This window comes from Muntiacus reevesi, chromosome 1 (genome assembly GCF_963930625.1).
Source record: "Muntiacus reevesi chromosome 1, mMunRee1.1, whole genome shotgun sequence".
In the NCBI taxonomy this organism is placed as follows: Eukaryota; Metazoa; Chordata; class Mammalia; order Artiodactyla; family Cervidae; genus Muntiacus; species Muntiacus reevesi.
Genome location: NC_089249.1, coordinates 106621814 through 106649591, shown reverse-complemented (window position 1 = coordinate 106649591; position 27778 = coordinate 106621814). Strand labels below are relative to the sequence as shown.

General features: G+C 37.8%; 1 protein-coding gene across 1 annotated transcript in view; it reads right to left on the bottom strand.

Annotated features, from left to right (window-relative positions):
- DPYD (dihydropyrimidine dehydrogenase) overlaps window positions 1-27362 on the bottom strand; it is an 892784-nt gene extending 865422 nt beyond the window's left edge. The window contains exon 1 of the mRNA XM_065908208.1: window positions 27118-27362. Within this exon, the coding sequence (XP_065764280.1) occupies window positions 27118-27156 (39 nt within the window). The 5' untranslated portion in view covers window positions 27157-27362. The remainder of the gene's footprint in view (window positions 1-27117) is intronic.
- Window positions 27363-27778: the final 416 nt, after the last annotated feature.

Genomic DNA, 27778 nt, shown 5'->3' with positions numbered 1-27778 from the left:
TATGTCAGAAATGACCTATTAATTTCCTGATTTTATTAATACCTGTGCAGAGACTAACCACCACAGTTGTAGTTGTTAAATATAAACTAAGGTTAAACCGTAGAACCAGCTTGAACCAGAAAGGGCTAAAACGGCAACAGTCCACTGCCCTGAACTGGTTCCAGCCAGACCACGGCTGCAGCACCTGCATAGATGAGACCCAAAGTGTGAGAAAGTTGCCTTTGCCTCATTATCACGCTAAGATCTCCACCCAAAGAGTGGACCCGCACTTGGCAAGACACAATATGTGCAAAAGGGCCCAAATGACTACACATGCTCTAGTTATTTCTGGAAATTTCCACCCCTTTCTCAAATTGATGACGTACTCACCTGTAACCCTTTGAAATTTTCTCGCCTGCCTCCCCCAGGAAGAAGGGATGGTTAGAGCATGGAGCTTTCCCTTCCTCACTCTTTAATCAATAAATAAAATTTCCTGCTCTGCTTGGCAGGAACTTGCTTTTCTTCAAATGGTGGAAGCAACAGCAGGCATGAAAAGGACTCAACTGGAATCCAACCCATCCAAGCAGGGTCTGGTAACAAGTGAGAAGGATAGGAGTGGGGCAAGGATATGGCCAATTGGGAATCTGAACTATTTAAAATCAAGAAAATGAAACTTTTGAAAACATTTATTATTATTATGCTATGTTTTAGTTTGCTTCTCAACTCTCTATGGGTTTTCTGCAGTGTTCAGTACTGTTGACTGGCTCTTCTATCCAGAAACACATCCTCTTTGGTTTCCCTGACATCAGAGCTTTGAGACTTCCCTTTGTATTGACTACTTTTACTTTTGTGACTTCCATTTCCCTCTTGATCACAAATAAGGGTACTTGGACCTTTCCTGCATGCCCCTCTACTAATGGTTACTTTTCTGCCGCTGAGTCTTACCTACATTCTAAACCCTGAGATCTCTGTCTTAATTTACAGTCATCTACTTCAGTAGATGACAAATAACCCACTTGCATGTTCCATCATTATCTCAGTTTCTTCACCTCAAAAAACAATGCATTCTCTTTCCACCCCCAACTTTTTATCCATTTGACTTCTGTTAATAATACCACCACTTTTCTAGTAAATTGAACTTCCCATGTGGTCAATCTACAACTACTATTTCTTTTGTTCCTTAAAGTCACACAATGCCAGTCAATGTTACTCACATCTGGCCTGCCCTTTTGTATTTCTTGCATCTACAAACTATTGCAGATCCTGTTACAGTACACTTGGATCATGACATCACAGTGTGTGCATGTAGGCTTAGTCGCTTCAGTCATGTCCGACTCTTTGCTACCCCCAGGGACCACAGCCCACCAGGCTCCTCTTTTCATGAGATTTTCCTGGCAAGAATACCGGAGTGGGTAGCCATGCCTGCCTCCTGGGGAATCTTCTCCACCCAGGGATCCAACTTGTATCTCCTGAATTGCAGGATTCTTTACCACTGAGCCACCAGGGAAGCCTGATATAATAGTACTCTCCTAACTAAACTATTTACCTCAATTCTGTACTTTCTCTCTTTCCTATATAACAAACATCCTCTATACACAGATATAAATGCATGTACACATACACATATACAGACCACAAAGCTTACATGTCTCCCTGTTTTATACTTAATGCCAATAAAAACTACAACTTTATTGTTCAATGTATTACAACCTACCACTCTCACCTTATTTGTTGTTTATAGAGTCCATGTACAATCCTACATCTACACCTCTACTCACATATCTTTTCTAAGATGGAACCACTTTATGTTAATTTAATGCTAGTTTTCCTTTACAATCTAAGATCTATTTCTCCAAAAGTTAAGAAAAATTGTCCCTGCCTCTATTTAGCTCATACCCATGAACTTTGAGATATCCCACTGACACTATCATTGGACATATCAGATAAGAAATCAAGTAACTGTTAATATATATACATTCTATTATCAAATTGCTCTGTAAAACCCTCAAAAGCAATGATATAGTTTATATATTTTCCTATCCTCAAAACCAAGCATAATCTTTCATAAGTAAAATTATGCAAAACAAAAAATTGCTAATAAGAAAAGTTCTTTTTATGGCTGAGTAATATTCCATTGTATATATGTACCATATTCTCTTTATCCATTCATCTGTCAGTGGACACTTAGGCTGTTACCATGTCCTGGCTATTGTAAATAGTGCTACAATGAACACTGGGGTACACGTGTCTTTTTGAAATACGGTTTTATCAGGGTGTACGCCCAGTAGTGTGATTGCTGGGTCATATGGTAGTTTACTTTCAGGTTTTTAAGGAACCTCTATACTGTTCACAGTGGCTGTATCGGTTTACATTTCCATCCACAACGCAAGAGGGTTCCTTTTTTTCCACACCCTCTCCAGTATTTACTTTTTGTAGATTTATTTGATGATGACCATTCTGACTGTTGTGAGGTGATACCTCATTGTAGCTTTGATTTGCATTTCTCTAGTAATTAGTGATGTTGAGCCATAAAAAAGGGTGAAATTAGGTCATTTATAGAAATGTGCACCAAGAATCTGTCATACAAAGTGAAGTAACTCAGAAAGAGAAAGCAAGTATTGTATATTGATGCATGTATGTGCAGTAGTAGAGAGAAACCTCGTTTCAGGATAAAAACAGAGACAGCGACACAGACAACAGATGTGTGGACACAGAGGAAGGACGGGAGGGAGAAGGGAAGGGTGGGATAAATCAGGAGGTTAGGTTTGACATAAATACACTACCACGTGTAAAATAGTTTGCTGGAACCTGCTATAAAGTACAGGAAACAGAGGTCAGTGTTCTGTGATGACCTAGATGGGTGGGATGGACAGACCCAAGAGGGAGGAGATACATACAGCTGACTTATGTTGTCATACAGCAAAAACTAGTACAACTCCGTAAAGCAATTATTCTCCAATGAGAAAAAAAAAAGTTCTTTAGCAGAAGACTCAGAAAAAGCAGCAAGAAACTTCCACTGGAGAATGGGCTTTAATGCTGGCAAAACAAACAGAATTTTGTTTTCTTCTTAGTGTTCATTCTATTGCAAAGGACAAAGAACACCATTCAGTACTTGTCAGCACTCACAAAGATTTTTAAGCCATATAATCATTAACTACTCAGAAATGGGAGGTCAGTGTTTTCAGACTTTCATTGGAAGGATTAATCATGCAACTCACTAGCAGAAGCAGCAGTGAAACACTTTGAACTGAACCTTGCAATCTGTGGTAATATAACACCAGCAACAATTTCTGACAAGAAAACAAATGAATTACTTGTTATCCACTCAAAATGTTCTAGGGTCAAAACTTCAGACTTTATTACACAATACAGACATCTCAAACATACGAAACACGTGGTATCTACTTGACCTAAACTGGTTTCCTTTCAGGAATAAATAAAATGAACTCTGCATCTTCTCAAGGTCTCTAGAATTTAGTACATTAGAGTTGGAATGAACTTTAGATATTAATATTTCCCATCCTAATTCAGAAATCCTATTCCAAACACTTATTGAACTATATCAAATTTATCAAATAAATATGACAAAGGGTTACATATATAAAGCTCACATGAATTTAAAAAAAAAAAAAAGAAAATGCCGAAAGATAAAATGCAAGACAGGCATAAACACTTCACAGAGGAATGCGTATATATATTCAATTTAACAGATATATTCAGCCACCCCCTGGGTTTTCATTGCAAATAAGTTTCTGTTCCTATCACTATTAGAAACACTCTTTCAAGTCTCTGATAATGAAGAATTTGCCCATTACTTCTCTTTGCATTACTGTTGTCACACATTTTTGTTTTTCATACTTTGTCCCTTTTTAAAATTTTTCAAGTAATCTTTATAATAGTTTTGTTGAGATATAATTCACTTACCACACAATTACCCATTTAAAGTATACAATTTGATGCCTTTTAGTATATTCACAGAGTTGTACGATCATCATCATAATCAATTTTAGAACACTGCATCAATTTCCTCCTCCCCAAAAAATCCATACCCATTAGCAGTCACTTCACATTTCCCCCAAATTCCCAGCATCAAGCAATGATTAATCTACTTTCTGAGTACAGATTGTCTGTTCTTTTTTTCCAGTTTTTCTTTTTTCCAGCAGCATAACTGACAAATATTATATATATATGTATATATAAAGGACTTTGTTTAAGGTGTACAATGTGATTCTGATCCACATATACATCATGAAATGTTACAATTAAAATACCTGTCACCTTACAGTAACCTCTTGTTTGTGTGTGCATGGTGGGGGTGGAGGGGGAGGAATATTTTCAGTCTCCTCTTAGAAAATGTCAAGAAATACAAAATTATAATATGAACTATGGTCCCCATGCTGTACATATCAGATCTCCAGAACAGGTCCACTCTACATAGCAGATGCTTTGTACCCTTTGACTATCATCTCTCCACTTCCCCACCTTCCAGCCCCTAGCTTGTCTTTTTATGCCCAGTTTATTTCACTCTGCATAATGTCCTCTAAGTTCATCCATGACATTGAAAATGAGACAATTTCCTTCTTTTTTAATGGCTGAATATTGCGTTGTGTCCGTGTGTGTGCGCTACATTTTTGGTATTCATCCATCTCTTGATGGACATTTGGGCGGTTTCTGTATCTCACCCATTCTGCATACTGCTGCAGTGAACATGCAGGTGCCGACGGCTTCTCTTCAGATACTGATCTGCCCGTTTCACCTGTTTTTGAATGCCGATCTCACTGGGCATAGAATGCTAGCTTGAGAGTTGTGTGCTGTCCCCCCAGTGCTTTACACATGTTGTTCTTCTGTCTTTTCATCTGCATCATTTCCAAGAAGAAATCTCTTTACTTTATCTTGCTTCTTCTGTACATAATTTGCCTGTTTTTTTTTTTTTTTTTTTTTTTTTGGCTGCTTTGAAGATTTTCTCCTTATAATTGGTTTTGATCAGTTTTATTATGTGTCTTACTGTGGTTTTCTTTGTATTTCTTCTGCTTGGCTTCACTGGGCTTTTTGGACCTAGGAATTTATTTTCACATTTTTTTCTTCTGGTTTCTCATCCCACCTCCGCTCCTCTCTTTAGGGGATTCCATGTACATGCATATTAGGTCACTTGAAGCTGTCCCACAACTTGTAGCTCAATTTTTTTTCTCTCTGTGCTTCATTTTGGATATTTACCATTACTATGTCCTCAATTGCACTATCTTTTCTTCTGCACTATCTAATCAGTGTTTCATCCTATCCAGTGTGTGTTTCATCTTAGATATAGTAGGCACAATTTCTATAGTTCAATTTCACTTCTGTCTTATCTTCTGTGCTTCTACTTAACTTGTTGAACACATAGAATATGTTATCACTATTTTAATGTCCTCTGCTAATTCTAACATCTGTGTCAGTTCTGAGTTTGTTTCAATTCATTCATTTTTACCTTCATGATGAGTTGCATTTTCCTACTTCTTTTAAGGATGCCTGGTAATGTTTAACTGGATGTCAAGCATTGTGGACACACTTTGTTGGGATATTCCTTTATTCCTATATATATTCTTGCTGCTGCTGTTGCTAAGTCGCATCAGTCATGTCCGGCTCTGTGTGACCCCATAGATGGCAGCCCACCAGGCTCCCCTGTCCCTGGGATTCTCCAGGCAAGAACACTGGAGTGGGTTGCCATTTGCTTCTCCAATGCATGAAAGTGGAAAGTGAAAGTGAAGTCGCTCAGTCATGTCCGACTCTTAGCAACCCCATGGACTGCAGCCTACCAGGCTCCTCCGCCCTTGGGATTTTCCAGGCAAGAGTCCTGGAGCGAGTTGCCAGTGCCTTCTCTGATACATATTCTTGAGTTTTGTTCTAAGACATGGTTGAGTTATGTGGAAACAGTTTGATCCTCTTGAGTCTTGCTTCTAAGGTTTGTGAGGTGGTATCAGAGCAGTATTTAGTCCAGGGTTAATTATTTCTCACTATGGAGGCAAGTACCTAATGCTCTATGACATGAAGGGTTCCAGTCCTGCTGGTTGGGAACAGGCACTCTTCCCAGATCAGAGTAAATGTCAGATACTGCTCCTTCTAGTTCTCTGACTGTTCTTTATCCAGCTTTGGGTAATTTTTCTCACATTCATGTGCCGATCAGTCCTCTGTGGAAGATTCAGCGGGAGGCCCCTACAGGGCTCTGGTTTTCCTTCTGAGAAGCTCTCTCCTCTGTTACTCTGTTCTAGAAAGTTCAGTGCCTTGGGATCCCCAGAGTCCACCAGGCTTTGGGTGGGTTCCAGTTTCCTAAGCTAAAGCTTATAAACTCTTCCAAGAGAGTATACTGGGGAAATTTGGGGGGCTCTCCTCCTTTGTCTTCTGTTTCTCAGGGATAGCATCTTTTGTTGCCTGATAGCTAGTTTCTTTAAAAACATTGTTTCATATGCTTCATTTATTTCTACTGTCAGGTGGGAATGTGTGCAGGAATGGGTTCAGTCAGTAGGCCTAAGTTGCTCAAATCCAGCACAGTCCCAGAAAAGGATTATTTTCAGAAGTGGCCCTTGGCCCACTCCTGGGAACCAAGCTGAGAATGCTCGGACCAGAGCATGTCTGTATGCCTAAGGCCTTGGGCCATGCTACACTAACTGACTTAAGCTCACCATGTGATTAACAATGAACATCTGCTTTTTCTCTGGTGGTCTGGAGTGTGAATAAGTGAAGTCAGCCATGCAGCACCACATGCCCCCATGACTAACGCCCAATAAAAGCTCTGGACGCTAAGGCTTGGGTCAGCCTCCCTGGAGAGCAACACCACACACATGTTGCTACACCCTGTGATGGGGGATTAAGCATGACTCACACGGCTCCACCGAGAGGACGCCTCAAAGCTTCTGCCTGGCTTCCTCTGAATTCGACTTGTGCTCCTTTTCTCTTTGTTGATCTTAATATATCTTTCAAATAATAAGCTGTAATCGTGAATATAATAACTTTGGAGTTCTATGAATACTTCTAGGGAATTAATGAACCAGAGAGTGGTCGTGGGGACCCCTGACACAAACGGGAAACTCACACCCTTTTATTAATACTCCACCTTGAGCAGAAGTAGAAATACAGACAAGACACTATATTTTAATGACCACTCTCTCCCTGATAGCTGAGTTGGTAAAGAATCCGCTTGAAATGCAGGAGACCCTGGTTCGATTCCTGAGTCAGGAAGATCTGCTGGAAAAGGGATAGGCTACCCACTCTAGTATTCTTGGGCTTCCCTCATGGCTCAGCTGGTAAAGAGGAGACCTGGGTTGGATACCTGGGTTCGATCCCTGGGTTAATAAGATTCCCTGGAGAAGGGAAAGGCTACCCACTCCAGTATTTTGGCCTGGAGAATTCCATGGACTATAATCCATGGGGTCACAAAGTGTCAGACACAACTGAGCGACTTTCACTTTCACTTCACTTTCTCCCCCACACAACTTAACTTCCTAAATCATCTTGACAAAAAAAAGAAAAAAAACAAAGAAAAATTCTCAAAATGGCAATAAAGTGATTTCTCCACTTACGTATTCAACTAATTGTCAGTCAGTAAGATGTATTTAGAAATGTGACTCTTTTAAGAAGTCTCAATAAAAGAATGGGTGCACCTTTATTTTTCCCTTTCTCCCTCCTTTTGAAACTTGAACTTCCAAACTGAACAGTGAGGTGGACTTAAGAATATCAGAGTATAAAGACAGAAACCTGTTTACAAGAAAAAGGCACTGTATGCCCTATACAATGTATCTCTGGGCTTCTTCACACAAGGAAGAAATAAAACACTGTCTTGTTTAAGCCACTTTTATTCATTTTTTTTTCTATAATATGCCTCATAAACTGGTTCTTGCAGTGCCCACAGTGATTCTGTTGGCCAACCAGGTATGGGAAGCACTGATAGTCCCATCAGCAAGCAAAATATCCAGGCAGAATATTTATAAACATGAAAATGAAAGCATTTGGCTTATGTACTTAAAAGAAAAATGGGAAATCACATCAGCATAAGTTATTATTTTTCTTGACATCCATCACAGTGTCAAAAATCCTAAACCAAAAATTACTCACTTCAAGTAGTGATCAATGGAAATTTTGTTGCACCAGCACAGAAAAAAAAAAAAAGAAAAAAAAGATTCATTTTAATCTCCCTTGACTGATTGTTAATAGGTTTCTCCATTTTAACTGACATAAATTTTTTACAGCATGGCATGATGTTGTGAATAAAAATTTACCCAATGTTCCTTTAGAAACTATTTTCTGGAAACCTTCCATAATCATCCTTTGTACACTCTCTGCCTTCAATATACACTCCCAACCAAGATGTGTTAAACCCAACTTACCAGGCTGTAGTAGATTACACACTTCAGTGCTCCCAAGATACACTACTATCTCTATCAACATTTTCTGATTTAATTTCAAGATTTATTCTCAGCCTAATATATATTTCAAACAAGAAGACAGTGTAACTCATTTTTTTCAAAATTTAATAATGCTTCTTATTTGAAGAAATACTTAAATTCATTTTCCCAATGTTCTTGCACTGGATGACTATTTTTAACAGCTGATTCTAAATGAATGGGAACTTCCAGTTTGTGAGGCACTTTTCTAAGGGTTTTTAAAGTTGATCATCACAACAATCCTATGATGCCCTTACTAATATTATTGTTAGTTCAAAGGTGAGGAAACAAACCTGTGAACAGGTTGAATAACCTTCCCAGAAAGTGACAGATTCTACATGCGTTTTTTCTTCAGACTCTATACTGTTAATCACTAGCCTGTACTTCCTCCATGGGCACCAATAAAATTAGTGTCATATTTCTTTTTAATGTACACAACTCAAAGATTGCTGCATATTCATCATAAATAATAAAATGAATTTTGCAGTAGGACATATAACAATGTAAATAAGACATGAAATAAGTCAGATTTATAGAAAACCTATCATCTATCTGTTAGCCACAGCATCTACCAAACTACCTGGTTACCTGTTTGGGGGTTAAATGATGACAAAGAGGCAAATCTAAGAAATATTATTAAGGAAGCTCTGGAAGGAGCTGAAGACAATGAATAAACACTGTGATGAGAATGGAAAAATATGTCTATCTCCCTTGTCAACAATTTGTGATTATAAGGGCAAGGAAAACCACAGAAAATAAAAGTTATGATACAGAACTGGCTTAGGAAAAAGTGTTCAATTCATTTTGGCACATCACTTGAGTTTTGGTGTCATCTTACAAATGACATATAGGCTAAAAAAAAAAATTGACAGTGAAATACAGCATGTTACCAGTGCCTTTCAATTGTTAAATTTGAATTAAGTCCAGACATCTTATCTGAAAAGCTGCTTCCTTAATTGTGAAGAAATCACAGATGCTCTGGTACCAAAAATATAGTTTACAACTTAGAAATGCCAAATAACACTACTCCCATTATAATAGAAATTATATGCTTAACACTTTCAGTTTATAAAAAAAATTTTACATGTATTATTAGATGATGTGTTCCAATTGAAATCCACACTGTAAAAAATGTCTACTTATGTGCCTGTCTGCCCATAATGAATATAATGACTGGCTGTGAGTCATCTCAGTGTCTTCAAGACCTTGTGTAGATATAATATAAAGGAGGTTACAATGAATTGAACTGCACCGCCTTAGACTGTTAAAGCTGTAAGGCTCCTCCATTTACAGGTGAACCTAGGAAGGTGAAAGGACACCCCAAATTAAAGGTAGTCAAGATTAGGACCAAGTCTCCTGATTCCATTACATTACCATATTCATATAAGAATATTACTACAAAGAAGCTACCAAATATTTTGATTTATGCACTATTTTATGTTGCCTCTGACTGAGTCACTTCTGTCTGACTGGAAGCCATATAAAAAGGTAGAAATGGAGCAATAATCAACCAAATGTATAAATAATAAGACCAGACAGAGGCATACTAGGTCAGAAGTTCAGGGTTTCATAATTTTTGAATAAAACTAGATTCCTTTTGTCCCCACAGGAAAGATTACACAATCCCTATATTTAAACAATTCTTTAAGCATTAAAAGTTTTCCACTGCCACTGAAATAATAACTCTTCATCTCAAGATGAGTAAATTATCACCGCCACTTTCAATACAAAGTTCTTACACTTCAGCTGTCATGTTACTGATTCATACTGAAAATAAATTTTAAGCAGAGTTAAGATTGCTGTGTAATGAGCAATAATTTTATCAAATTAGTAGCATTCAGTTTCTAGTGAGATTTATTATTTTATTCATAGAATATTTTGTAAAAAGGGCATACTAAACAGAACCATTTAACTTTTAAGACTTTTCTAAAATGGGGCATACCACTAGGAAACAATCAGTTATTGTTCTCTATTTCAATCTAAATACTTGTAATAACTTCCAGGTATTTGATAAAAGGCACTTCCCATCACTGCATAGGTCCACATACATTCTACAAGCCTTCCTGGCATTTAAACTCATTCAAAGGTACAAATATTTTCCTCAAAAATGATGGATATTAACTTGTAATTAAGGTTATTATATTGGCATAGAGAAGAATTTGACTTAATGGAAGACTGCAATGGAAATTAACAAAGTCGTTACATAATTAAATGACAGAATTGAATGTAAGCAACAGTCAAGGTATTTACACACTTGTTAAGATTTAAGGAACCAAGGCTAGATGATTAATACATCTCTTGTAGTATTTACTATGAAGTGAAATAAAAACTTGAAAGACTAGAAGCAAGTTATTTAACATTATCACAGATAATGAGATCTTAGATTCCTTGGCTTTTTTTTTTACACTGAATATAACAATTTTTATCAGGAAAGTAAGAAAAGTTTTCATTAAAATGAAATTGAACCCTCCTAGTAAATTATTCAGAGAAGGAAATGGCAGCCCACTCCACTATTCTTGCCTGGAGAATCCCGGGGACAGAGGAGCTTGGTGGGCTGCCGTCTATGGGGTCACACAGAGTCAGACACGACTGAAGCGACTTAGCAGCAGCAGCAGCAGTAAATTATTTGATAACTTTTAAATATATATGTATGGTGTTTCTCACAATTCATGAATCAGCCCTATAGTAGAGCTTCTGCCATGAACAGAATCTTGAAATAGAAAAAACAATACTTCACATGAGCAAGGCTGTAGAAATTTCCTGTGGTTATTAAATTAATTCTATTATTAACCTGGTAATATGTTTAGGACCAATAATAGCTTTTAAAAATTATTCCTTAGAAAACTTTCCTTGAAACTATCTTACAATTCATTGTTTTCTACCTTCTAGCCCATTATTTGGTAGTTTCAGCTCTACCAGAGGAACCCAGAGACTCAAATATTTAATGTTTTAAAATCTTAATTTAACCATTAGGGGGCCTTTTAAAAAACTGTACTTTTCTAAAACTGCTAGGCAAATAGCCAAAGAAAGAGTGAAAAGTGTCCCAAAATGTGACAGATGAATAGAAACTGGACTCATATTAGTGGGTGAATTAAAAACAGAAACAGCTCAAAGTGCTGCCTCTAGAAAAAGAATGGAGAGAAGATGGAGAGGACAGCAGAGAAGTCAGTGCTGTGCTGGACTCAGCTCCAGTGGGTCCTGGAGAGCCTACAGTAAACATTTCTTTTTTCCCAACTTCATGTTTTTAGGGTTTAAAGTCTGCCACAGAGAATGTGCCTATGACCTAATAATCAGCTAGCACTGCAAATCATGGCTTCCCTGCTCCCACCCCCCTCTCCCCGCTCCTGGTCAGTCGTTTGCCAACACATCACTGGGAGGAATAGTAAAGAGAACCACCGACTTCATTAAAAGCTTTTCTTTATTTTTTATCTTTATATCGTGCATTTGTTACACTAATAAAAAAATTATATTTAAGATGCCCTTATTAAAACAATGGAATAATTCAGAGCTTATTCCATAGGATTCACTGGGCAGCAAGGTAATCATAACATTTCAGCAACAATACCTTAATAATAATGGAGAGAACTCAAAGGTCCATTCTAATCAAAAGTAGTTCCCATGGGTATTAAAAGGCACTGGTGAGCTTGAGTAATAGCATGAGAATTTGCATAACTAGTCAATGTAATTTAATATCCCCAGAAAAGTTGACTCAAAGAATAAAGGTTATCAAACCCAAAGGTTATATTTTTAAACCAAAGGGTCTTATGGAGGCATATTATTTTAAAATTGAGAAATGAAATAATTACATAGATTCCTGATTTATTTCATTTTCAGATTAACTGAGAACTAGACAAATTGCCTTGTTTTGAACATTGTAGAGCAAATTATAATTACACAATATGGACCTCTAAGCATTTGCCATTGTAGCATAATTAAATCAAAATTGTATTAGTACTAAAGACACAAAAGAGGCAATGGGTAGGCTAATATAAATTAATCATAGATCACATCCTTATAATGTAATTTTTTTCGAATTCTCAAATATGAAGTGATTGTCTTCACAGTGGCATCATTACCGTTATAAAGTAGAACTGCAAAAGAATAATATCCTTCAGTCAAGGGGTCCAGTGAATCAATTTTATAACATATGTCTAAACATATAGAAACTAAAGAAAGAAAAGACATATATATCATATATATTTAGAATCCCAAAACCAATTCCAGTTTTCTTGTCTATTTTGCTGATTTTTCTTAATTTCTCCAACAGATAAAGACTGTGTCCTGTCAGAGGTCAAAGAAGCCTGGCAAAGGGCAAAACTGGTCAGTTGACACCATGTTGAGAAGTGATTGATGAAGCCTCATCAGCTCCCTCCACTGCAACCATCTGGTCTGTGGATTAGAAGCCATTCATACTTTGCTTCATTTACACATGTGAAGGACTCCTTGAAGAAGTGAATATAAAACATCTTATTGAGAAATTTTGTGAATGTATACAGTGGGAAAAAATGAGGTAACATCTGAAGGACTTCTCCCTCCTATACTACTTTGATTCCTCATTTTTATGTCATGTTTTTTAATGTCTAAATAAAGAGCAATGTAAAACTGGTTCATATTTGTAGATTTTAGTTTCCAGTTCAACCACTACCTATAATCATACCATTTAACCTCTCTATGCCCTTGGCTTCATCACTTCTGAAACTAATGTATCTTTGAAAGGTTGGAAACATGTTTTTAAGTAAGGTGGGGGGAAAATAGTGCTGTAGGTACACAGACCCACACTTAATCTTCTTAGCACTAACTCTACCAGCTCCTTCACTAACACCTGTCTTACACTTGACCTAATTCAGCCAGGAGAGTCCTCCTCTACCTATCCCTAGAAACAGACACCTAACTCATTTTTTGGCCCTTGAATTATAAGAGATTGTAGCGAATGTGGGAAAAGATTATATCAAAGCCTACATGAATCTATTATCATTCATTCAATAAAATGAAAATAGCAGTGTGAAACTAAATCATCAAGCTGCATGAAAGTGGATTTATAATATGCATACTTTAATTCTAACAGCATAATTCTGAACCATCATACCCAAGCACTTTTCACCTTCTATCTTGATTTATACTTATTTGTGAATTTGCTTCAAATTGCATTCTGATGTCATAAGCTCATTTAGGAAAGACACATTAATCTTTTTAGCCAGCCCCCACATCTTATTAATACTTAATGCAGTGCTTAGGATATAACAGATACTTAACAATTACTTATAAAACTGAATGAGATATATATTTTGTTGATAACTTTAGCTTTGAAAAAAACATATGTTTAATTTTCCGTGTAGATTTTAGAATTTATCTACTTGGTTCTTTATCATATTTGATAATAACATACTTTTCCCTCATACAAGTACTGTACATGTCTGTAAGTCAAATGACTTCATGATAATCCAGCTTACAGATGCATTTGTTCTTAATTCATTTGTTCCAATCAATTATAGTGTGAGGTAGACAGGAAAAGAATCATGATCTCCATTTTACGAACAGAAATTAGCTTAATTTGACAAAGTCATACAGTGGCAGAACCAGGACTTTAATAGCATATTTAGGGCTCTTTAAAATATATTATGATATTTGACCTTAATTACTTCCTTAAGCTATGAATGTGAATTTATTAAGAGCTCCCCTCTTACATACTTTAGCTTATCCCTAGCCTTACTATCTCTTTCCAAACTTTCACCCCTCCTTCTCTTCCTTCCTTCCACAAATATCTCTGCTTTTCTGCAAATCATATTAAGATCTGTATTCATTTGCTGCTGCTGCTGCTGCCGCTAAGTCGCTTCAGTCGTGTCCGACTCTGGGCGACCCATAGACGGCAGCCCACCAGGGTCCCCCGTCGCTGGATTCTCCAGGCAAGAACACTGGAGTGGGGTGCCATTTCCTTCTCCAATATTCATTTGCTAGGGTTGTCATTAAAAAAATATACCACAAACTGGGTGGCGTAAAACAACGGGCTCACAGTTCTGAGGCCTGTGAGTCTGACATTAAAGTGTCAACTGCTATATTTCCTCTGAAACCTGTGTCTCGTGGAGGCTCTGGTGTTCACAGGCAACCCTTCGCATGACTTGGCATGTAGATGCTTCACTCCATCTCAGCCTCCGCAGTCATAAGGCAATCTTTTCTCACGTATCGTCATCTTTCCTGTGTATTCTACTCCTTATAACTCTACATTCCTGTCAGCGTACCAACCCCTTGATTATCACACCGCCCTCTGCCCAAACTCAGTGAAAATTTAACATCGAGTTTTCTTTCCCTCCCCTCCATTCCATATTTTCAAAGGGATAAAAAACCCCTTAGAATAAAAACAATAATTGGGAGCCATTAATATTCTGATAGCTGACAATGGCACAGCTACTATGTGTTTTAAACTATTAAATATATAATGTTTCCTTCAACCATACAACAATCTTACGGTATGTTACTATCACTGCCCCCATTTTTCAGAGAGGTGTGCTCAGTCACTTTAGTCACATCCGACTCTGCAACCCCATGAACTATGGCCCACCAGGCTCCTCTGTCCATGGGATTCTCCAGGCAAGAATACTGGAGTGGGTTGCCACGCCTTCCTGCAGGGGATCTTCCCGACCCAGGAATCGAACCATTTGATGTTTTCATCATTTTTTTTTAATTTAATAAAAATTAAAAATCATTATTAACCTTAAAAGGATATTATTTCAAACACATTCACACACTGATAGTAGCCATATAAAACTGTACTACAGTTTTCAAGTATTTCGAATCCTTAAAATAATTTTACCTGCAGTTAGCATCCTTTCATGATAATGTGATCTTAATGTGATCTTAAACTTGCTTATTATTATCTAGTTTGGGGATGAAGGGGCGATGGGCAGTAATTTTCATGAACAATCTAAGAATTTTCTTCTATGAATGTTTTATCTCTTTCAAAAAACATAGGTTTAAGAATACCAATCTTCAGAGTTCAGGCTGCAAGTAAATTTTAGCTTTAAAATGAAGCATGAATCAAAAGTTATTTTGGAACTTCCCTGGTGGTACAGTGGTTAAGACTCCATACTTCCAATGCAGGGGGTGTGGGTTTGATTTCTGGTTGGGAAAATAAGATTCCACATGCTGGGAGGCATAGTCAAAAGATTAAAAATTTAAAAATTAAAAAAAGAACTGTTTTTTAAAAAGTTATTTTGGTTAACACACCTAAGACAAAAGAAAAATGTTTTGCTTTATTAAATTTGTTATTGTGACACAACTGTGTTCAGGCAAAAGTAGCTACACTAATTGTCCCTTTCATCTTAAGTACTATGAGAAAAATAAAAAGGAAAAAATTGCAAACATGCATGTGTTTGTGTATATACACACATGCACACACAAACATATTACTCATTCTTTTGGTGTAAAGACAAGGGGAAAGAATCCTTTGAGAATCTCGACTGCTGGAGTGATTTTTGGTGGTAGGACTTCCATATAAAAGTTTCTATCCTTAGTCACATGCTGGGACATCTGCAGTTGGTATTATATTTAATCATTTGAGATGACAATCTGAGATTTATCCATTCACTTGTCCATCACCAACTCCCTAAGCTTACTCAAATAATGTCCATCAAGTCGGTGATGCCATCCAACCATCCACCCTCTGTCGTCCCCTTCTCCGGCCTCCAATCTTTCCCAGCATCAGGGTCTTTTCAAATGAGTCAGTTCTTCACATCAGGTTGACAAATACTTCAGAATCAGTCCTTCCAATGAATATTCAGGACGGATTTCCTTTAGGATTGACTGGTTTGATCTCCTTGCAGTACAAGGGACTCTCAAGAATCTTCTCCAACACCATAATTCAAAAGCATGAATGAAAAGATAATGAAGTTTATCTTAAATAAATTTTGTTATCTCCACTCCCAGAGAATCATGCTGCTATTTAAAACTATTTAAAAAATTAGTAAGAATGTAGAGAAATGCTTCTGACAGAATAAAAAGGTCAATATAAGATTGCATTCCTTCTCTTTTTTGTGTGGTATATATTAAAATTTTGGGTTTGAAGTTAATATACAGTATGAGGTCTAAACATACATGTATGTGATTCTTAAGTTGCTCATTTAGTTTCAAACACATTTTAACCATTCCGCAATTTTATTCCCCATTCCCTCACTACTACTGTTTTTGACATATTTTACATCTTTTTGTGTAGTCCTTAACTTCCTATTGCAGATATAGATGATTTTACTACTTCCATCTCTTAACCTTCTTACTAACTTTGTATGAGGTGGGATTTACTACCTTTAGTGTGTATCTGCTTTTACCAATGAGCTTTTCCTTTTGTAATTTATATATGTTTCTAGTTCTGGCCTTTTCTTATTTGCTTAGAAAAGCCTCTTTAATGTTTCTTGTAAAGCTAGTTTGGTGGTGCTGAACTCTTTTTCCTTTTGCTTGTCTATAAAAACTTTTGATTTCTCCATCAAATCTGAATGAAAGCCTTGCTGGATTGAGTATTCTTGGTTGTAGGTTTTCCCTTTCATCACTTTAAGTACACCATGCCTATAGAGTTTCTGCAGAAAAGTTAGTTGACAGCCTTATGGGAGCTCCATTCTACATAACTCATCACTCTTCCCTTGCTGCTTTTAATATTCTCTCTCTCTCTCTTTAATTTTTGCCAATTCAATTACAATACATCTTAGTATTATCTTTTTTGGGTTGATCCCGTTTGGGCCCCTCTGTGACTCCTAGACCTGAATGTCTGTGTACTTTCCCAGACTAGCAAAGTTTTCACCTATGATACCCTCAAACTCATTCTCTTACTTTTCTCTCTTCTGGGGCAATTATACTGCAAATGTCACTATGTTTTTATGAGATAGTTTTTACTATGTTTTCCTAGAGATCTCTTAAATTGTCCTCATTTTTTTCATTCTTTTTTCTGTTCAGTGTCAGTGATTTCCACTACTCCGTCTTCTAGCTCACTGATCCATTCCTCTGTATCATTTCATTTACTGTTGATTCCTTCTAGCGTATTTTTCATTTCAACTACTGTATTCTGCATCTCTAGTTGGTTTCTCTTTATATTTTCTGTTTGTTATGAATCTCTAACTTCTCACTTTGTTCATCCATTCTTCGCCCACGTTCTTTGATCATCTTCACAATCATCACTTTAAACACTTTATCTGGTAGATCGCCTATCTCTACTTAGTTTTCCTTATGGAGGTTTACCTTAACCCGTTGGAACATGTTCCTCTGTCGTCTCATTGTGTCTAAATTGCTGTTTTTATTTCTCTGTATCTGGTTGCTTGGTTGCATTTCCTGACCTGAGAAATGCGGCCTTCTGTGGGAGATGCCCCCATGCAACCCAGCAGTATAGTCCCCTCTGATCATTGGAGCTATAAGCTTCAGTGATGCACCTATGAAGCCTGCATGGGTACATCTGTTGCAGCAGGCTGACTACAGTGGGTGGTCTGATAGATGTGGCTGCTCCTTCGTCCCATTGGTTTCCAGGTCTTGCCTTGTGCAGAGGCTGCCAGCTACTAGTTAGCAGCACCAGGTCACAGGGCAGCTGGCTGGAAAACCCCAGAAGGTCCCAGGACTTGTATTGGCTAACTGGTAGGAAGAGCTGGTTCTGGAGTGGGTGGACGCAGGGTTAAGATTCCTGGATCTAGTGTCTGTCTGCTGGTGGATAACGCCTGTTCTTGCCATGGCAGGCTGTGAGTTTCTGGGTGTCCCAAACTTGGTGCTGGTGAATGAAGCTGGAAGTCAGGGCAACTGGCTGAGGAGTCCATGATATCTCAGAACTGATACTGGCCTGCTGGTGGGTTGGGCCAGGGTTGGTGGAGTCTGAGGCTGGTGCTGGACATGAGCAGGCTCCATGGGACACTGGGGCCAGGGTCCATGGGATCCCAGGGTTAGTGCCAGCTCACTGCTGGGCAGAGCCAGTTCCCAGGGTCTCTGGCTGCATGGCCCCAGGGTGTCTAAAAGCTTGTGGTAACTCACTGGTGAGTCAGAACCTGGGGCGGCTGGCCAAGGTTTCTCAGAGCGGTGTCGGCCTGTGATAAGTAAGGTGGACCCTGCCATGGCAGGCCACCAAGCTGTAACTGAACTGGAACTGGTGTCCACTCACTAGCAGGTGGGACTGGAACTCACCGGGTTCTGGGATTACTGCCTGCCCACCGGGATAGAAGACCTGGGTTCTGGAGTCTCTGCTTGAAGGGCCCTAGCGATACGAGTTCTAATGCCTGCTCCCTGGTGCATGGGATCAAGTCCCAGGTCCACTGGTGGACAGGGCCATATGCAGCAGAGGCTGTGTGTTCAAAGGATCTTAAGGCAGCCTGCTTGCTGGTGGATGGGTGGGTGTGTGTGTGTGTGTGTGTGTGTGTGTGTGTGTGTGTGTGTGTGTGTCATATGCAGCAGAGGCCGTGTGTTCAAAGGATCTTAAGGCAGCCTGCTTGCTGGTGGATGGGTGTGTGTGTGTGTGTGTGTGTGTGTGTGTGTGTCATATGCAGCAGAGGCCGTGTGTTCAAAGGATCTTAAGGCAGCCTGCTTGCTGGTGGATGGGTGTGTGTGTGTGTGTGTGTGTATGTGTGTGTGTGTACACACTGGAATACTACTCAGCCAAAACAGAGAATGAAATTTTGTCATTTGCAACAAAATGGATGGACCTGGAGGGTATTATGCTTAGTGAAATAAGTCAGACGGAGAAAGACAAACACTACATGTTAACACTTATATGTGGAATCAAAAAATAAATTAAACAGATGAATGAAAATAACTAAAAGAAACATAATCACAGATACAGAGAACAAACTAGTCATTACCAGAGGGGAGAAGAAAGGAAAAAAGGGCAAGATATGGGTAGCAGATTAAGATATACAAAGTACTATGTATAAATGAACTGTGAAAGTTGTCATGTTTTAATCTCAGGCATCTGCGAAGGGGAACTGTTTGAATTACTAAGGATATCAAACTTTTATACCAGCATTCCCCAAAATCTGTCGTGAGAGAATATTTAGCAGAAGATCCCCAAAATTTTGAGGACACTGTGGTGCAGAGTCAGAGAAAAGTAACTTGTATTTCTGTGGGCCTGGGGACCCAACTATTTGTACTCTAGTTTCCACTGACAGTTATCGATCAAAAAGCACACTGGAAAAACTGATTTCTTTTTGGAATCTCTGTTCTTAATTCCTAGTTAAAAACAGCATCATCCTACAGACATACAAAAATATGAATTTATGAATTCCAGATGACCTTCACAGAACTCCATCCATATATAGAAAAATCAGACTTCTTTGGCATGCTCAGGGGAAATTTAGATTTATTTATTTGATTTAAAAAGAAAAGGAAGCAGGCAAGCATGAGAAAAGTAAAAATCAGATGAATAAGTACATCAAATCCACACAGCTGGTAAAAATGGTACACTTAATCCTGCATAGCATGTAAAATACACTAGCTCTGACACCACCATCTTGCATTTCCTTAATATGATCACCCAACAGGTCATGTTTCCAAACAATTTCACCATTCCCATATTTTATTACAAACCATCACTGAAAGACTGATCAATAACAAACTTGTTGAGGAATCAGCAGACTCTTCCCAGAGTTGAGTGACTTCTATAAGGTCAGAGGCAAAGGATCTGACTTGTGGAGCAAAAATATGCCCAAGCTTGGCCCCTATCCCAGGATGCTTATTTTCATTAACATATAGTAAATACACATTATCTTCTATTGTTTTGCTGAAGATCTTCACCTGGCCTTTAATTAAATATACTAAGATTTTTAAAGCTTTAACATGCTACTATGGTCAATTTTTAATATCATTCAAAGGATTTCACAAGGACTAAAGTAGATCTACTTAGAGGAGTCAATCTTGAGTAGGTAAAAACAAGGTGAAAACTGGAGGCTGAGGTTTGGGGAGAGAAGTCAAAGTGTGAAGGGGCATGGGGAGGATCAGCAGAGAGTGGTAAGTAATAAAATATTGGGGGAGGGAGAAGTGCAGTCAGGCTCCATCCTTGAGCACCATCTGTATAAATCAGGCCTGGAGTTGACATGTAATTTTGTGTTGGTCCCCTGAGAAGTGGCCCTCAGGGCTTCATTATTGATGAAGAGATTTTTCTTCAAAGTGGCCTAGTCAGGATTGCCTCAAGGGGACATTCATAAGCACTCATAATATCAATTTCCAAGCACCTGGGAGGTAGGAACACAGATTGTCTCTTTAATTATTATGATAGAGGTAGAGGATAGTGAGAATGCTATTACACAACCAAACTGAAATCCTCAAAGAAATTAAATTATTATAATGTAATGCAAAAAGTTTATTATCTGAGTCATTCTTTAGAAAGGGCACACTTTACCTTTTCCTGGTGCAAAATAGGTTGATCTCCAATTCCCTCCTCCCTTGGACTTAAAACAGTTACAAAATATATAATATTATATATATATATAACATAGTATACAATACTGTAATATACAGTATATTATATATATTAAACATATAATATATATTAAATATATAATATAGTATAAAATACTATACAAATATAGTGTGTGTAAGGATGCTTAGAAGCCCAGAAAAAACTTTCTTTGAAGCTAATATGATGGCTTAAAGAAACTGTAAGTTTAGTCCAGTTAAACACAAGACATATGGAGCTGGGCACTTTTTCTTAAAATAATGACACATAAGGGTTTCTTTTCACAGAAGGATAACAATAATCCCTTCTGAATACCATTGAGAATGCCAAGAAGTAAATTTCACCAATGGTTTGACCTGATCTAGTCATAAAAACATTCAGAAAAACACCAACATTTCAATCCACATGTACAAATGTAGTGAAACAGCAAGGGTTAGGAGTAGGAGGAATCCTACATTTGACTCTCTGCCATAGTGTATTAGATGTAGACAATCCTATATAGAAAAAACCTTCACCACATACTTCCTCTAAATCTTTTACAGCTTACACTATAGGGCTTGCTATTCAGCGGGTACTAAAAATATTTTTAAATAGAAATAAAAAGCAAAATGAAGACAGTCCTTTTAATTTGACCTGAATTTCAAAAACTCCCCCATCTCATTGTTAATACTGACAAAAATAATTCAGGAATTTACTGAATAAGTCAGTAAACATAAGTCATGTTTGCAACATTTTTTAATCAATAATAAGTCTCTCTCATAATTCTTTTAACTTCATTAACTCTCTCTTTCCTCACATATTGTAACAGCCTTTGATATCACTAGTTAATTCTTGGAGTTGAACAATATTCTAGCCAAATGATATTTAAATAATACATATGCCTAACATACATTCAATCATAATATTTAAAATAACTACTACCATTCAAGAGGTATATATTTCAAGTGACAGGTGCTGAGGCATTACATGTACATGACTCCAATTAATCCTTCTATCTAGTACATGAAATAAAGTAAGATTAAATCCAACTGACAAAGAAAGAAATGACAGTTTAGGAAACAACTTGAGCACAATCATATAAATAAAAAATATATATAATAATGGTGCCAGGATGTGAACACAGGCCTGTTTTAACACAGTGTATCTATTTTGTTTTTTAAACTAACCCTGAAATGAAGCTTAATTTTGTGAAGTACAAAATCAAAAAAATTTTTTTTTCAAAATCAAAAATTTTATATAAATATAATGAGTTCCTAACATCAATATATAGATAACTATGGTGAAGAGTCTGAAAGAAAAGTTATATGCTGCATTAAATACAGATGTTTCATATCTACTAGTATAACATTTTAATTAAAAGCAATGGAAGCAGTAATAATTATAAACCACAGGAAAGACATAATCCTATTAAGAGTTATCAGTAGTATAACTGGCTCCAGGATATCTATGAACACCCACATTATTGATGTTTGAGGCCAAAAAACACCTTCTGTCTTAATATGGAGGATTAAGAGGAAATGAAGTCCAGAAGGCAAGCATGTCACATTTGAAAATCAAAATCCTGATTATAGATAAATTTACAATCTTAGAATGCCTTATTAAGTATTTTTTAATTAAGGCAGGATATAAATGACACAGAATTTTCTTTACAGTTTAAAGGACTATTTATCATTGTGTCCATTTAGCTAAGAAGCAGAAAGGCAAATTGACCAGTTATAATTTTCAATCTTTTTAGCCACACTGAGGCCTAGACTATATCAAATGTCTTACAGCTTCTTTGTCACGTTATTTCATGACGTGAAATGTTTTTCAGTCTCACTGTCTTTAATTTTAGTGTTTCTAATATTGTGACTTAACATTATGCTATTTGATTCTCTCACAGGTGACCATACCTGTTTATCCTATTTTTAAGCTCTTGTTCATATACAGAGTATGGTAAAATACTGTATTAAAATAGTTAAGGAAAGATATGATTGCTTAATGATCATCCAATTATCTCAGCATTTTGATTAGAGGTCTTCATAGGATTCTTATTAATTCCTCACTGCAAATGTGGAGCTTTCCAAAACTGAATATTCCTTCTACAGTGTAAGAAAGGAGGCTATTGAGTTTTAGCACACTTTTACAATTAAGCAATCAGTCAACACTATCTGCTATGATTAAGATTAAGCAGATCCAATCTAAAAATCTCCCTAGTGATAGATTCATCATTAGTCATTAATCTCACAGTTTTTAATTAAACCACTGAAAGTGACTTATCTGAATTCATGTGTAGGAGGCAGAATTTAGAAGAAAAACTATAATGAAATATATATATATATATATATGACCATTCTTAACTATAGAAATGTGTATAGTACCTTAAAGCTACAAGAAGGTTCCATTGAAATAACTCCAAATTTGGAGTAACTTTCCAAATCACATAAACAGGCACGTTTCTACTGCCCAGCTCAATTCCTTAGAAAGGAGAAATACTTTAAAATTAAGTATTGTCCACAGGACAGCTTAAAGTAGGGAGAACAAGTATATTTTTAACAATGCAAACTCACAAAACAAATTAAAAATGAAATTTTAGTTTTAATGCTTTAAAAGCCTTAGCAAGTCAAGATAGCATTCCCAGAGATTTGTGGCACCCAATCAATAAAAACAAGCAAACAAAACTGGACTTAAAAAAGCATTTAGGTTTATATAAATAAATAATGCATACCTTCTGCAAAGCTGAGTCCTTATTTTCTTCTTGGGATCTACCTCTTCCCTCCCCAGGGGCAAAAGCAGTTATAATAAAGGGTATTCTTGCAATATCTTTTACCATCTCTACCAACTAATTAGCCTTTTTTTCAAAATTCTCCTAAAAATGTAATTTCTCCAAGTTGCTACACCATTATACGCCCATTTCCCAAAGCCATCACTTTATTATCCTATTTTCTCAATTAATAAACACAAAATTTTTGACTGTCTTCTCAAATGAATAGAAGTTATAGGATCAGTTGTTCAAAAAACATTTCTATTTAACTCTATTATGATTTTGTGGATATTGGACTGAAATCTTTTTTTTGTATTCACAGTAAATTTGAAATGAGTTTATAACTACCAAAGAGTCATTAACTGATAATTCTAAGAATAAATCTTGACTTGGGGTTGTGGATATAGTAGAATGCGAGATTGCAATTCAGTTCAGTTATAAATACTTACCAGAATTATTAATAACCAAAGAGTTAATTAAAAGTTCACTGTACCTGCACACATTTTTCTTCAGCTATACTTCTATAGTAAATTCTCAATTATCCATGTCAGTGGAGAGGAACAAGACACTGAACAAAAGTGAACTCTTCCAAAATCATTCTTACTTGCTTTTAAAAGTACAGATACTGACATTAGACCAGCCGTCGATTCAAACTAAGTGAATTATTGTGAAGGTATTGTTGAGGTAAGGGAAGTTGATCAATGTCTGACAGTCACCTTTTCTGAAACCTTCCCCAAAGAATTTGTATTCAAAAGTCATTCTTGATAAAATTCAGTTGTATCCTAAAAGTAAGCCCACAAAGTAAAATATCTTTTTAAAGTCTATAGCTACCATTAATGAACTTTAAAATAAGTTATTTCATAGGCAGTGATTTTCCTTAGTTGTTCAAAATTTTTAATTTTATCATATTTTGTTATTTTCTTGAGAAGATGTCAAGGTGTGACACATTTATTATCTTGTCTGATTATTTTCCTTACTTAGCAAATCATGCAAATTTGACACAGAGAAGTTAGGTATTTAAACAAAGTCACCTGTCTAAAAAGGTGTAGAAGTAGACCTCAACCACAGGCAATTTGCTCCAGATCCCAGAACAATGTGGTCCTGAACCGTATTAACATATCTGGGAAAATGTCTGATTTCTCATACATTGACAGTAATTTTTGAGTATGTGAGCTAGGTTCTATTGCCGAGTACCTATCATCTACTACGGCATCCTTGCTATGCCTATCTTTCTACCCAGGGATATTTTAGTTTTGGAATCTGGTGACCTTCTGACTGTCTTTTATGCTCTCAGCCCTTCAAACCCTGATGCGATATTGGATTGAGGTTAGAAATATGGAGTGAGCACACAAAATAACTCTGTAAACCTCAATAACTTTTTGCCCTAGAAATAAAATATTTCTTTGCTGCTTCACTGCAACTTGAGGTTCTATAGGAAGCTTAAGGGGAAAATTAAATCATTGTTATAGTGGGTTGTCACTATCACCTTCTGTTCTTTTCACATTTGTCAATTGAACATGTACTCTGTTTTATACTGATAATTTTTTTAAAGATGGCATGCTTCACATATTTGAGACTAAGGCAATGGTCACAAGCAGATAAATTTCTAGACAATGGTTTTAATGAATTCATTCAAAAAAACCAAATCCAATGTATGCATTCAAATCTGATAGAAAACTGAGCCTTCATAATTCATTCAAAAAAATGAACTTTGGTGAGTCAATAGGATCACCTGAGACATCTACGCTTGAATGTGTTCCTCTAGACTTAATGTATTTTTCCACACTACATTATATTTTAATGATGAATTTCATGCTCTTTCATGGTACTCTAGCTCGGAAATCGTGGATATCACTTTGAGGGAAAAGAAAATAACTATGTGTGATGAAAGATGTTACTGATTAAAGTGTGTTGCATGTGTGAATTACAGAAAAGTTGAAGAAGCTTAAATACCACTATTCTATAGTACAAGTAATATCAGGCTGACTAAGGTTAGATTGAGGTGAGTAAATGTAAGGGTCTGAACTTCTTAAATAGTCTTAGTTGAAACAAGTCATGAAATTAAACTGGTTATTAATGTTTCAGTGGCATCTTTTCCTTAGTGTAATGTGGTTAAGAACTGATTTCATGGACAAATGCAAAACAGCCACCGATAAAGAAATTCAAAATCCAAAAGCCGCCAGCTCTCTGACATTCTTAACTCTGAAATCAGTACATCAGTACCACATGAATGTTGTCAGAAGGTTACTATTTGAGTTAGCTTAAAAGGAGGTGGGGAGGAGGGTGGTTAAGTCAAAGTAACAAGGACCAAAAAGGACAACATAAATCAATCATCTTTTACCTTGTGCATGAATAAATATTGGGTTAAATATATCACACTGATCAATATGAAAAAGTAAACTAGCCACAAGAGAAACCACAAGTAAAATTAAGTAGACATGTACACATAGCATGTGCGTGTGTGCTCAGTCATTCTTTGGCTCTAATTACTAGGGTGGATTTTTCAAACCAAGTATGGAGTCTGGAGAAAACACTACTACCATCCCCCAAACAGAACACAAAGTTCCTACAATCAATGCTAGAGGCAACGCAGTGGCAAAAGCAGCTCTTTTGCAAACAGGTGGTTTTAAAGTTTTACTTAAGCCACTGGCTGAAAGGACAGAGCAAAGGAAAATGTCATTTCTTAAGAAAACACAGGCATGCACGTACATTCTACCAGAGTAGAAGACTTAAATTTTTAAAAAGCCCCAAACAAAACACAACAAAAAACTAAAAAGCAGTTTTATTTTAGCTCAGAACTGTGAACACCGGATTAGTATGCCTAAAATCACTGCTTGAAATTATATCTCTCTCGTCGCATACATAAAGATCCTCCTAGGGAGAAATTGAAGGAAACGATCATGTTACTTCAGGGTGGGCTTTATTCACAGGAAGAAAGATGACATTTTTACAGAAACAGAGTGCAAGAGAAAATAAAAAACTGTTCAGAAGAGGAATATACAGCTTATTTTGTATTTCTGAAGGCACTGTATTTTTCATGTTCTCAATACCCTATATCCCTATGTTACTTTCATAAGCAATACTAAGGCTAGCAGTGGCTGCATTAGCTTACACACAGATCTCCATTATTTCTATCCTCCACCTTTGCAAATATGCAGAATTCAGCGACTGGAGGTGGGGGTAGCAGACAGGTACCCCAAAACGCTTACAGGGAAAAAAAGAGGAGGTGCGGGATAGACTGGGAGATGAACGCCCTTATGAGAAAGTCCATCTCCCTCGAACTCTTCTAGTTCTTCAACGGCCACCCAGAAACTTCGGACCCCGACTCCGAAGTAAACAGCCAGGTCCCAACGCGAAGGACAGCCCTTGCAGCCGCGGACTCCCACGCTTCTCCCGCCAGCCCACACGGGCGCCGGCTCCTCCGCTGCTCCTCCTCCTCCGCAGACTTCCCGCGGAGGCAAAGTTTCCCGAGGCTCCCACTCTCTTCCCGGCCCGGCGGTGGCCGCGGCGCCCTTTCGGGCACCCACCCGCTGCGCTCCCCGCCCGCCCCTCGCCAGCCCGCGCGCAGTCGGTACCTCGATATCCGCCACGTCCTTGCTTAGCACAGGGGCCATGGCGACGCCCAGAGCCTGGAGTTTCCTTGCCACGAACCCTTCCGCGCCCTCAGGCTTCAGCCAGAGACGAAAGTGACAGCTTGCCCGAGCGCCCCTAGAAATAGGAAGCGGAGGGCCGGAGGCGCGGAGGCGGGGCGGGCGCCGGGCGGTGCCGCCCCCGGGGCGGGGCTGCGCGCGGGGCCCTGCGGCTCCTCTAGCCCCGCACGGCGGGCAGAGCCGGCCGGCTGGAGCCCGACCCCGGCTCCCGCCCCCGCCCCTCCACCTCGCAGCTTGTTTTCCTGCTACTCGCGGCAGGAAGGGAGGGAGAGAGCGCACTGGCGTTCGGGACTGGCCTTTGCTCTATAAACTGTTAGAGGCAGAGCTAGGTAGGTGGGGGCTAGATGTGAGAGAACCACAGGATTAAAGGTAAAAACAATTGGCGCCCTAAGTAACAAATTATTCCTTTTATTTCCTTCCGCAGGATCCCTGCGAGGTGCAGAAACATTGCTTTTTGGCAACTGCAGCTTCAGAATTCCTCAGGGATAACGTAGTAAATGTTCCTCCGTGCATTCAACAAATAGGCGGGAACAGGCAAGGGCAAGGGTTTTCTGAAAATGGACGGTCCCGGGGAGCGGGGACGAGG